General features: G+C 45.7%; 1 protein-coding gene across 7 annotated transcripts in view; it reads right to left on the reverse strand.

Annotated features, from left to right (window-relative positions):
• NRP1 (neuropilin 1) overlaps positions 1-7,903 on the reverse strand; it is a 139,998-nt gene extending 132,095 nt beyond the window's left edge. For 3 of the 7 annotated variants that reach the window (XM_081820843.1, XM_081820839.1, XM_081820841.1), the window contains exons 1-2: positions 7,335-7,903; positions 3,730-3,904 (exon numbers count right to left, since the gene is read on the reverse strand). In XM_081820843.1, the coding sequence (XP_081676969.1) occupies positions 3,730-3,904; positions 7,335-7,407 (248 nt within the window). In that variant the 5' untranslated portion in view covers positions 7,408-7,903. The remainder of the gene's footprint in view (positions 1-3,729; positions 3,905-7,334) is intronic. The other 4 variants (XM_081820842.1, XM_081820840.1, XM_081820837.1 and 1 more) reach the window with 2 other exon arrangements.
• Positions 7,904-11,632: the final 3,729 nt, after the last annotated feature.

Here is an 11,632-nt window from a genome sequence, read left to right on the forward strand (position 1 = left end):
TTCTCAACAAGCAAGTGTGCTAAGGAATTGATTTCTTAAGCTTTCACATGGTGGAAGTTGACTGTACATATACTGGACAGTTTCGAGAGAAATTGCTGGGTGTATTTTATGCAGGTCATCCCATTACTGGATCTATATATTTAGTTTGACATATGCTTAAGTTTCATATTTCCAAATGTTCTAACTATCACCAAGTTGTTCAAGATATAATAGCAATGATAACTTCTTTTGAGGGAAGCTTTCAACTTTTCAAAAGGCTTTCGTATCCACTCCCCCATTTTATCTTACCAATAACCTGATTACATTGGTAAAGCAAGTACTTTTTATTGCTATTAGACACATAATATAGCTGAAACAGGGAGTGATATTAAATATCTCCAATAAGACAAACAGCTTGATCTCAACAGGAATGATAACTACAAGCTTGCTAGCTCGTTGGATGTGGTTTGTTGTACCTAATTTTGTATTATCTCAAATTCCTTTTATGGAAGTAGCCTAATGTAAATTACAAAAAAAAAAAAAAACAAGCCCCAAACCCACTAAAATAAAAATAAAAACAAAAACAAAACGAAACTATGCTTTTGCACATTCAACATAAAATTTTGAAGTCTATGAATTTGTTCTTCCAAGGGTTATTGGTATTTTCTATTTTTGTAGGGAATTTTAACTTTAAATTAAAGCTGTGGACTCTTCTTGCAGACTTCACAAAAGACTGTAAGAATTGTGCCCCATTTGTAGAATCTCAACTGCAACCTTCAACAGTGACCAGGAGTCATGTGGACCAACCTGGAAAGATAGTGACAGCAATGTCTTCAGTTGCTCTTCCTCTATCATTTTTGGAATTTTCATTGATAAAACAGTCAGATAGCAACACTTCCAAACACGGCAGAAAAATATTTTCTATGCCATAATCTCCATTGACTTCATCAGGCTAAATATATCAGCCTTCTGAGGCTGGCCAGGAGATGGCACCTTCAGAGAGAACAAACCCTCCAGTTGCTAGAGTTAAGAAACCACTTCACTTGGTAGCCTTAAAAAAGTCTCACCAGCGGAATGACAGAAACAATCTTCTTGCCCATATCAGTTTCTTGAATACCATGCTGATATCACTAAAATTGTCCCTTCCTATAAATAATAATTATCCTTTTTCTTGTCAGTTTTCAAAAGGAAAACTGAGGGGCACCTGGGTGGCTCAGCCAGTTAAGCATCTGATTCTTGATTTCAGCCTGGGTCATGATCTCAGCGTCCTGGGATTGAGCCCCACCTCGGGCGCCATGCTCAGCGTGGAGTCAGCTTGGGATTCTCTCCCTCTGCCTCTGCTCCCTCCACCCCTGCCCCCACTCATGTGTGTACACTCCTTCTCTTTCTCTATCTTAAAATAGATAAAATTAAAAAGAAAAAGAAGGCCTCAAAATGTTAAAAGAAAGAAAGAAAGAAAAAGAAAGAAAGAAAGAAAGAAAGAAGGAAGGAAGGAAGGAAGAAGGAAGGAAGGAAAGGAAGGAAGAAAGAAAACTGAGAAGGTTCCAATTCCACCATACTCCACCTCACATCATGATACAGCAAATAGTTATTGAAGACTTACTGTGTGCCAGGCACTGTTATAAGCACTTAACATGTATTAATTCACTCGACTGGCTTCCCCTTCATACTGGCTTCCCCGGTTATGTGCTGGAACTGGCTTGCACCAGCTCACAAGAACCCATCGCACATGTCTCTTTAGGACTACACAAGTACACAAGTCTGTGTACAGTGACATCACATGGATAGTTTGAAACTGGTCACAGTGGGAATATTTACACAACAGGAATTGGTAAATATTACAAATGAGGTCTTGAACCACCCCCTTTCAAGATCCGGTCATTCAGCATTGACCAGCACACCACTGTTAGTGACTCCTGATTATTCTGAATTTTTGAACTATTATATTATACACAGACATGGTCACGACTCTCAGATCAGGATTTAGTAGACATGAGTTTACTAAAATGTAATGGCACCTTATCTTTGGGAATAATGTTATTACTTGAGTATGTTTTACGTTGAGTTTCTTAAAAATATCTTTTAGAGAAATTTAAGTATTGTCAAAAAGCAAAAAAAAAAATAAATAAAACAAAACAAACGAAAATAAAATGAAAGAGAAAACAAATCTCTAGGTTGTCTAGGTGACTGACATTGTAAAATCACCATACAGAATATCGTCAACAACAACAACAACAACAAACTCCCTGTTTCCTAGCAGTCACTGAACACTATTAATGGAAACTTTCATACAAGATTAAGAAGTCAATATAATGCCCTGAAGCACAGAACAAGGATTAAATTGGAATCGGCATAATTCTATTACACTGTAGTGTATGCTGATTATTTGGAAATTGATCGATGAATATATGCTAATTCTCTACGCACCAGAATGTTGAACTAAGCAGATGACCTCATTTCCCTGCGCACAAAACACTAGTTTTACCGCACCAACTCAATAGGTTGTTAAGGACCTCCTACAGGTGGGAACCTTTTCATATCATTCTGTTCTTCCCTAAAAGGGCTATGTGTTTGCAAATAGAACACTTTTAATAATGAATGTCCCTGCACAATAATGTTTATATCCAACGGAACTTGTAACCTATTTACATTGTATACAGTTATATCAAACTGACCCATTTTAAAACTTCGGAAAACATATCAGTCCCTGAGAAACACTTTGGAACTGAGATTTAAGTAGCTTGTTTTCCTTTGCTAAAACTATTTCTATATCCAAACTTCATTAAAGATAGATATTCAGGTTCAAGTATCTGCAGAATATAACCTGTGCAGGTTGGCAGAATGGGGTAATGTGGGCAAGACAGAGACAGGTGGTCTGCTTGGTGTCCAGAGAGAAGAGCAAACCTGGATCTGAGTGGACTGCTTGCGCCTGCAAAGTTAAAATACGTTTTCCATACTGTGCAAAGCAAAACCTGCACAACTAGTACTTTCATATAAAGTTAGGAAATTATAATTTAGGCTGTCTCTATAGTGAGAATGTTTTCATAATAATGAAATCTGACATAAATTGATGCTTAGTTACTTAACAATAGAAGGAGTTAGCAAGACTAAAGCTGATGGATGAAATATCAATTTATATTTGAGCCCCATTGTATTCACTGTGCATTAACAATTTTTTTTGCGTTTTCCATTAAGACTTGCAGTCATTAATCTACTAAAAAAAACCCTCATCTGACTTATACTATATGCCTCATTTTTATTCAATGACAATTTGTTTTTGTCATGTCAAACTCAATAAGATACAGTCCTTAAATCACAAAATGTGTCACAGATTTGTTAAAAAATATCCAACCTCACCATCTGTTGATGCTATATATGCTAGTAACCCACAATATTTAATAAAAACTCAAGCGAAAGTTTGGGTTTCCATTCTTCCTCTTTTCAGGGGAAAACAAAGAGAAAAAGAAGCACATAGACACATTTCTTAATAAAAGAGTTCTGAAACCAAAAGTGTTAACAGGAAAAAGAATATGAGGGATTATACATTTCAACATAATATTCCTAGTTTGGGGAACTCAGAAATCGCTTACCATAGTTTAATTTCCATACCATTGACATATGATCTGGCCTAGATTAGAATCCCTCCTGGATTCATTTATACCCCATACTGTACACACTGACTTTCCCCCTTAGACATCCATGACCACGAGATGGCGGTGTGGTGCCCTGTTCAAATACTTTCTCACTTACTTGCAGTCTCTGTCCTCCAAATCAAAGTGAGGGTTGAAGTTGATCATAATTCTCTGGTATGGGTCGGGAGCCTGAATCAGCCATTCACATTTTTCACTTGGATGATAAGAATGAGGATAACCAGGAGATGTAAGGTACCCGGGGCTTTCAATTTTTATCGTATCGCCACACTTATCTGTAATAAAAATAACATTTTGGTAAATCTTCCCCTGACAACCACTTAGGTATTCTAGCTTTATATATAAATTACTGGTTATTATTCCATAACTTTTTAGGGGAAACTCCCCGTGGGTCCTTCAGGTGGCACTGATACAACCCCGCAGCCAAGGAACACTCTTTGATCCCAGGAAGGTTAGGTCAGGAGAAAAGTAGACTGAGATCTGACAGGACTCCACCCTTACCCCCCACAAAGTTCCTTCCCAAGAAAAAGGTCTTCTAGCGTTAAAAACATTAAATCCTCTCAATGGATGTTAACATGGTCCCCAGGGAGCTCCTGCTAGACTTAATTATCCCCCCCAAGAAGTGTAATCGCATTAAGTAGCAAGTTCTGAGTGGAAGGTGACTAAAAGAAGCTATTCGACCCCTTGTGTGGCTTTTTGATGATAAGCCTGGTCTATGTCATTGATCAGTGGGGATTGTCATCCAAGACTTCGATTGGCTTAAAGCCAAACCTTTTGTGTTGTTGTTTTATCTGCCCATAAATCTAAGTGATTTTGAGTTATCTCTGCTCTGGAGATCCAGATCAACAAAGAACAAAGTGTATTTGGTGAAGCAGAAATAATTCTGCTCTACTGCTCCAAGTAAAGTTGTTCAGTCTTAGAGACCAGATCAAAGCAACTGGGCAGAAAGAAAAATAAATAGCCACATAGCATTAATTCTAATTACCTAGATGTTGGGGAAAAACAACAACAACAACAACAACAACAACCCACCACACCAAGGTCTGGATATCACATATGGTAAGCCACAGTCTCACATTCTGGGAAAGGTGAGCTAACTAGTTTTGAGCCCTCATTTCAAAAAACCCAAATGCTGAAGTGATTCACTGAGAGCCAAATAAACCAGTCACTGGGCTGCTTTATTGTTCAGTGTAGATTCTCATTGTCACTTTTTATGATGAATTTCATGCTGGAAAGTCTCAGCCCGAAATGCTGCCACATTTACTGATGCTTAATTTTAAGCAATAAAAATTTGGTGCATAAACTATGTAAGAGGAATAGGTATGAAAGCAGTGAAATATATAAGCCTATCAATCACAAATTTTCAGTAATGGTATATATAGATTTTAATATTGCATCTAATAGATTCCCTGTGGAAAGAGAATGGCATTCTTTGCTCTCAGCATGAATTTATAAATCTACAGAATTTTATTACAGGAAAACCAGGTCAAATGGAAATGAAAGATGAAGTGCACATCAAAAATGCATAAAGCTACATGCATTACAGAAATCATTTCTCATAAATTAAAAAGAAGACAATATAAATCATATTGTTTTTCTCAATTGCTAGATATTTCTGACCATGTTTCTTAGACTGGGGGTACCCTTATACTGGTTTCCTTTGCCTTAGCTTTTAAAGGCTTAAGGTTTGCCAAGAAGAAATGTTGCAACTGGAGTTCGGAATCTCAACTAATGATTATATTGGACTCTGTTATGTGATTCAACTGAGGCTCTTCCATTATTTTAAATGTGCAGAAAACTTGGAAAGTGACCCCATCTCATTAAGTCTCCTCCAGCTCTATACAAACATCATGGCAGTGTCTGGCATCCGTTAGAGGAGTGAAATAAAACAGTACTGCTTCTAGTCACTCCACAGAGTCACTTCAGAAGACATTTAGGTGGACTCGGTACCACACCAGAGCTCTTTAATCTGTGACTTCTGAGAAAGTGACAGTGTAATAAGATAATGTGGACTGCTAGACTCCCTGGCTCTGTTAAATCTCTCTAACAGTTGATTAAGAAAGAGCAATTTCTAATGACTCTGGACCATTAGACCTAAATAAGGTTAATGAATTAATTTAGCAGACACTGGTACTCCGAGGAGGTGGACATGGCTTTAAGAGGTCTGCTGTGTTATAGAGGCATTTACTGACTCTGGTCACTGCAAGCATAGCAACATGGCTTTAACCAGTCACGCTCACAGACTGAGGCTCAGGTTCTCAGCATTCCCTAGATTTCTCCTAAGAAAATTTAAAAATATATTTCATATATATATACATTTGTGTATACATTCACATACACACACATATACATGGAGTTCACAACCTAAAGTCTGGAAGTTATTTGCATTAGGTTTCAAATTCATCCTGTGAACATCTTGACTATGGATTTAATCTCAGGAGTTGTAGAGGGCAGAGGTTGGGTTACTGTAATTTCTAAAGTCTAACCACTTGACCTCTTTCAATTGGAGGAGAATGTTATCCTTTGCCAGATTATAGAAAGATGTCACCAACTCAGGTTCATTAATAAATTGAACTCCACATTCACAGTGTGTGTGTGTGTGTGTGTGTGTGTGTGTGTGTGTGTGTTGCCTCTAAGCATATCTTTTAGAACACCGCTTGGTAGCTGTTGGGGGGAAATCTATTGCTTCAATCATAAAACCTCCAAAAAGCATATTAAAGAGATTAACTTCCATCATAAAGACGTGATTTAAATTCCTCTTGGTATGAACCCCTCCACTTGTGGTCCCTTATTAAAACAATATACCACAGTAAGTAGTGGGTGTTCTTTTCTTCTAATTACTTTGATTGAAATCTAAGCCAGACAAAAGTAAATATTTGATAATTAGTTAATAATAATTGCTGAAGACTTACTGTAAAGATAATTTCATACTCTTGCCTTCACCTACTTTAAAGCCTAAGTTAAACATGCCTACAACCAGATCACATTTTAAAATACATTATTTAGGTTAGGGGATACTGTTTATAACCCAGCATTCTTTCATTTACTTAACAGTTAGTGGTTTTAAAAGCTAAGTGGAAGCTGCAACTAGGTTAGGGATTTTCAGATATCCTGGTGTCTTACACTGTATATATCAGATTCCTTTATTGACACCATGTAACTTTCATTCATACTACAGACACATTAGGGGCGATTTGCAAAGGCGGAGGAGGGAGTTCCAGCAACCAAAAAACCCGCTATCTCTTGCAGGCACCCACCCGAGGAAACGGTTTCGAAGAGCTGCAGAAGAACCAGGAAGTTCTCCTGGTAAAGTGTTCATTAACTTTCAACAGCCATCAAATTTTTGAAAGGGAGTCTCATCTAATTGCCTTTGGGAGGAAACATTATTAAGATAATTGGTGTGCTGATCATAGAAGGTAGGCAGCTCTGCCGTGTAACAGGCAGGAAAACCCCCATAACCAAACAAGCAACTTCAGAAGGGAGGCAGTGGACTTGAAATCTTCCTGCCCTAAACCGACTATCTTACTTCTTTATTTCTCCTCCTGGACAAAAGTTTCCTTCGCCCAGGAGGTGGCTATTGCCGGTTCGCCCCGGCAGCTCTGCGTGAGTCCCGCGGCTGGGGCGGGAAGCCAAATCCCCGCCGGACGTGGGCAACCGGTGAGCCCGGGCGCCGCGCTGTCACACGCGCCTCCGCCTGTCACTTACCGTTGCGAAAAGCGCTGGCCGGGGCGAGGGCGACGGCGAGCGCGGCGCAGAGGAGCGGCAGCCCCCTCTCCATTCTCCCTTCGCCGGATCCCCAGGCAGAAGCGGGAGAACGAGAACGTGCGGGGAAAATAGAGCAAAGGGGGAATCTAAACAATCTGAAGAGCTTCAACTCCGCCTAGAGCTGTAAAATCCTCAGTCCGTCTTGGAGAAAAGAGGGCAGCGAGGCAATGCCTTGATGCCAGAGAAATGCTTCTCTTTTTGTGTCTCAAGTCGCCTGCATCCTGTCATTTAGCTCCGGTTTCCTCTCTCTTTTCCCACACTTGTTCCTCTTCCAGGAGCCACTGCCCGGGCCATGTCTCAAAAAAAAAAAAAAAAAAAAAAAAAAAGGAGGGGGGCTAGCTGAGGGAGGAGGGAGGTAGGGAAACACACCAAAGCCAATTTCCAGAAAGAAAAAAAAAAATCCGACTTGTTTCTGGACCCGTTGGAGCCGAGGAGCTGGCGCCCAGGGGAGGTCCGGGGTGTCTGCGCGAAGGAGAGGAGCAAGCAATGAAAAGATGAGCGGGAGACAGAGGAGTTTCACCAACTGCACCCCCGCCTCCCCCACCTCCTCCGTCCTCCCCCTCCCCTTCTGGAGCCCTTCCCTCGCTTCCTCCCTCCCCTCTGCCGGCACAGGCTCGCCAGTAATTGCCTGACAGGAGATTGGGAGGAACAAGTTTCCCTCCGTGTGCTTGCCCCGTCCGTCTGTCCTTCTCTCCCGGAGGCCCCGAAGGATCTCCGCGGGAAGGGAGGCGTTGGGGGTCTGCGCCCAGGGCGTGGGGGTGTGGGTGTGTGTTTGGAGAGGAGGCTGCGAGGTCGGTGCCAGCGACTGGGTCGGGCTAGCCTACCTCCGCTTGCTCGCTCAGGACCAGGGGGCGGGGGGGGGGGGGGTGCGAGGGAGACCGGCAGCTCGCGGAGGATCTCCGGGATCCAGCCGCGGAGGAGTGCGGCGCGCCCGGGAGGTGGCTGCTGTTTCTCCCAACTCCGAATCCCCGGCCGGCGGCGGCGAGGAGCGCGGGGCCAGTCGCGTCACTCCCGCTGTGCCGGCCCGAGGCCCGGGGCAGAGAGCAGCAGGGCGCCCCTGACGCTCTGGGCCGGGACTGCGGAGACCCGGGAAAGCTAGGCTGGAGTGGGAGACGCACCACAGAGCCGGGCGAGGGTCGACAGCGTCGCTGCCGCGTAAAGCCGAGTCAGGCCATTCGATCGGGCGAGGCTGGGCTGCAGCCGCACTCGGCCTCTCTGCCGGGTAGCAGGGCGCGCTGCCGGGCGCCAGTCGTGCCCGGGTGCCCGCCGCACACCGAGGACTCCATTGTTAACCGAGATTTGGTGCCCTCTCCTCCGGGACAGAGGGAACGCCGGAGGGTGGGAGGTGATGCGCCTCTCCAGCTAGGGGGCAGCCGTCGCCCGACCCCGCCCAGCCTCATGTCTCTATGGAGCCCAGGTGTTCCCGGGGTTGGCAATTAGGGGTCCAGTGGCCCCCGTTTCGGTGCCTCTCGGGGGAGGGAGAACAGTGGTGGGGGAGGAGGGCTTTTGGCAGGGCTCGCACGGTGCCCACCCCAGGCCACAGGCAGTTGTCACGCCAGTCCTCTAGCTCCTGTCCACCCCCACCTCCCAGGGCGGCGCGTCCTCACTGTGGGCTGGATGCCCCCCAGTTCCACCCCCAAGGGCTTTCCGGGAACTGCTGCAGAAGGCCCCTGAGGATATGAATAGCAAAGACATTTCAGGGAACAAACAGGTTTCGGCCACCAATCTGGCCCTTGAGGGGGTAAATGCCCTCCCAAGGACCTCTTCCCAAGGAGTTCGTGGGGAAGGTGAAAAGGTCACTACACCTTCTGGGAATTGGCGTTTATGTACACACCCTGAAAGCAGAGCCTTATTCCTAACCTGGCGCAAAGAGCTGGCCCAAGACATATAAGAATGTTGGCAAGGAGATTCTGGTCAAGGGTTTTGGCGGAAGAACTAGGGGCGGGACGGGAGAAGGGCAGCCCAAGGCGCGCGGGCCCGGCTGGGCGCGATGAGGCGCGCCCCTTGGGGTGCCGGCCGGCTGGGCGCCGGGCGGAGGTGCACCCTCGGCGCCAGCGCTCTCCGCGCTCTCTCTCTGGGTCCAGCTTTTCCTTCGCCTGCCCGCGCGCGGGGAGCCCCCGCCTCCAAGCTGGAGACCCGGCCCCCTGGCGCGCCGAGAGCGGGCCCTGCCCCCGGGCTCCTCTTTTCCCTCACCAGTTTCCCGGGTCTTGGCTCTCGGACCCCCGGGAGGCGCTGGGTGGGGAGGTGGTACTTCGAGGCCGGGAATCAAATGTTTGGGTCGAGCGTAAGGGACAGTGGCGGGGCCGCGGGGAGCCCAGCGTCCGGGCCCCGGGAGGCGGGAGGGCGGGCGGGAGGGAGGCGAGACCCGGACGCCAGCCGCGCCCAGCGCAGACCCGGGGAAGCAAGCGCTGCTGAGGAAAGCCCCGGCGCTGGGCTCCGACGGGCGCACGTCGCCTCCTCCCCTGTCCTCTCTGCCCCTAGCGCACCCCGCCAGTCCCAGTCCCTGAATCATCAGATTTGGGGTGACCCAGAGCGACCTCAGTCCAAGGCTCAGAGAGAGAGAGAGGCGCTTTTCAGAACTGGAGGGTTGACAGAGAAGGGGAATGGGGGTGTGTGCAGCGGTCAGGGCGTCCTCGAGTCACAAATACCCCGCCTTCTTCCTGGTGGGAACTAGGAGGCCGCACTCGCTCCGGGGAGCCGTTTCTGACCGGACTGCGCCTCGGCGGGGTGAGCGAGCGGGCACACGCGGGAGACTTGAGCTGTATTGTTTTTATAAAATTGCCGCCAATCTCTCTTCCCCTTTCCGTGCTGAGTGTGCATTTCCCAGCCTGGACCCACCACGCTAACAAATAAAGCCACCGGATCATGCACTCAGAGAGGGACTGCCCCCACTCCGCAACCTGGCTCTCTCTGGCTCCCTTTCCGCTCTTCCCGGGGAAGGGCTCCTCCAGTATGTCAACACGCAGAAAACCCCTGTCTCCTTTCTTGCTCACCGTCTGAGCACTTTCGCCAGGCTTTCTCCAACCAACTAATAAGACATGCACTATGTGCTGTGGAGGAAATATCAAGTTTAAGTTCTGCCTCTGATTTTTCTGGTCTTACCTGATCTGAGGCTTTTCTAGACTCCTTAGTTTCTCCACAGTACTGGGTAATGGAGCCCTACCACACTGATTGATAATTGCCAGCTAGTGGGTTTGTACAGAGCAAATCGTCCTTGCTAACAACCTCTTTCCTCTGCTGTTAGATTCCACTAAGTGCCGAAAAGGGTCAGTTTTAGATTTCTGCAATTCTCCAGCAACGGAGACAGACCGACCTTTATATGAGAATAAGTGATAGACAGAGGAAGAATTTGGCAGTGTTCCTAAGTTGATTTTATTTTGATCTTACGAACACATCACTCTTTCTGACATCACAAATCCCCAGACTAGATAGGACCTAGTTCCACTGAAGGGAAGATTCATGGAGCACACTTCCACAATGCCAGGCCTGGGCCTTGGGTGGGCAATTCCCAGCCTCATAGACTCCCACGCAGGAGCTGCTGCAGGAATAAGGCACTCAGACCTCCTGAGCAGGGCTGAAATCTTTGCCCACTATTAAGAATAGACTGGGTGGTAAATGTTAGGTTCTTTTCATCAAGCTCTCATCAATTTGTCAGAAATAAGATGAGATCCATTGCTCCCAGAGGGCTATTTGAGTCACTAACTTCCTCAAAGTATTTCAGGTTGATGCAATATGGAGATTGAGGCTGGTATTTCAAAACTATATCAAGTCTAGTCAAGTTTTTTAAAGCATCAAACCCACATATTTCAGAAAAGCAATAAAACAACATATTTTTAGTAGGAGCTAACCTACATTTGAAATAGAAGAATGGAAGAAGTGAAACTGGGAAAAGATTAAAAATTTATAATTTACTATTATTTTATTTTTTAAGTTTATTTATTCTTAGTAATCTCTACACCCAGTGTGGGGTTCGGTGTCACAACCCCACAGAGCAAGAGTCACATGCTCTCATTCAGCCAGCCAGGAGCCCCTACTATTATTTTTAAAATTTCTACTAAAAATGACAGTTCTGCTGGGGCACCTGGGTGGCACAGTCGGTTAAGCCTCCCACTCTTGGTTTGGGCTAAGGTCCTGATCTCAGGGTTGGGAGATTGAGCCCCACGTGGGGCTTCCTGCTCAGCATGAGTCAGCTTGAGACTCTCTCTCCCTCTCCCTCTGCCCCTCCCCACATTCTCTCT

This window comes from Leptonychotes weddellii, chromosome 5, assembly GCF_054177405.1.
Source record: "Leptonychotes weddellii isolate Sample4059 chromosome 5, ASM5417740v2, whole genome shotgun sequence".
NCBI classification, from domain to species: domain Eukaryota; kingdom Metazoa; phylum Chordata; class Mammalia; order Carnivora; family Phocidae; genus Leptonychotes; species Leptonychotes weddellii.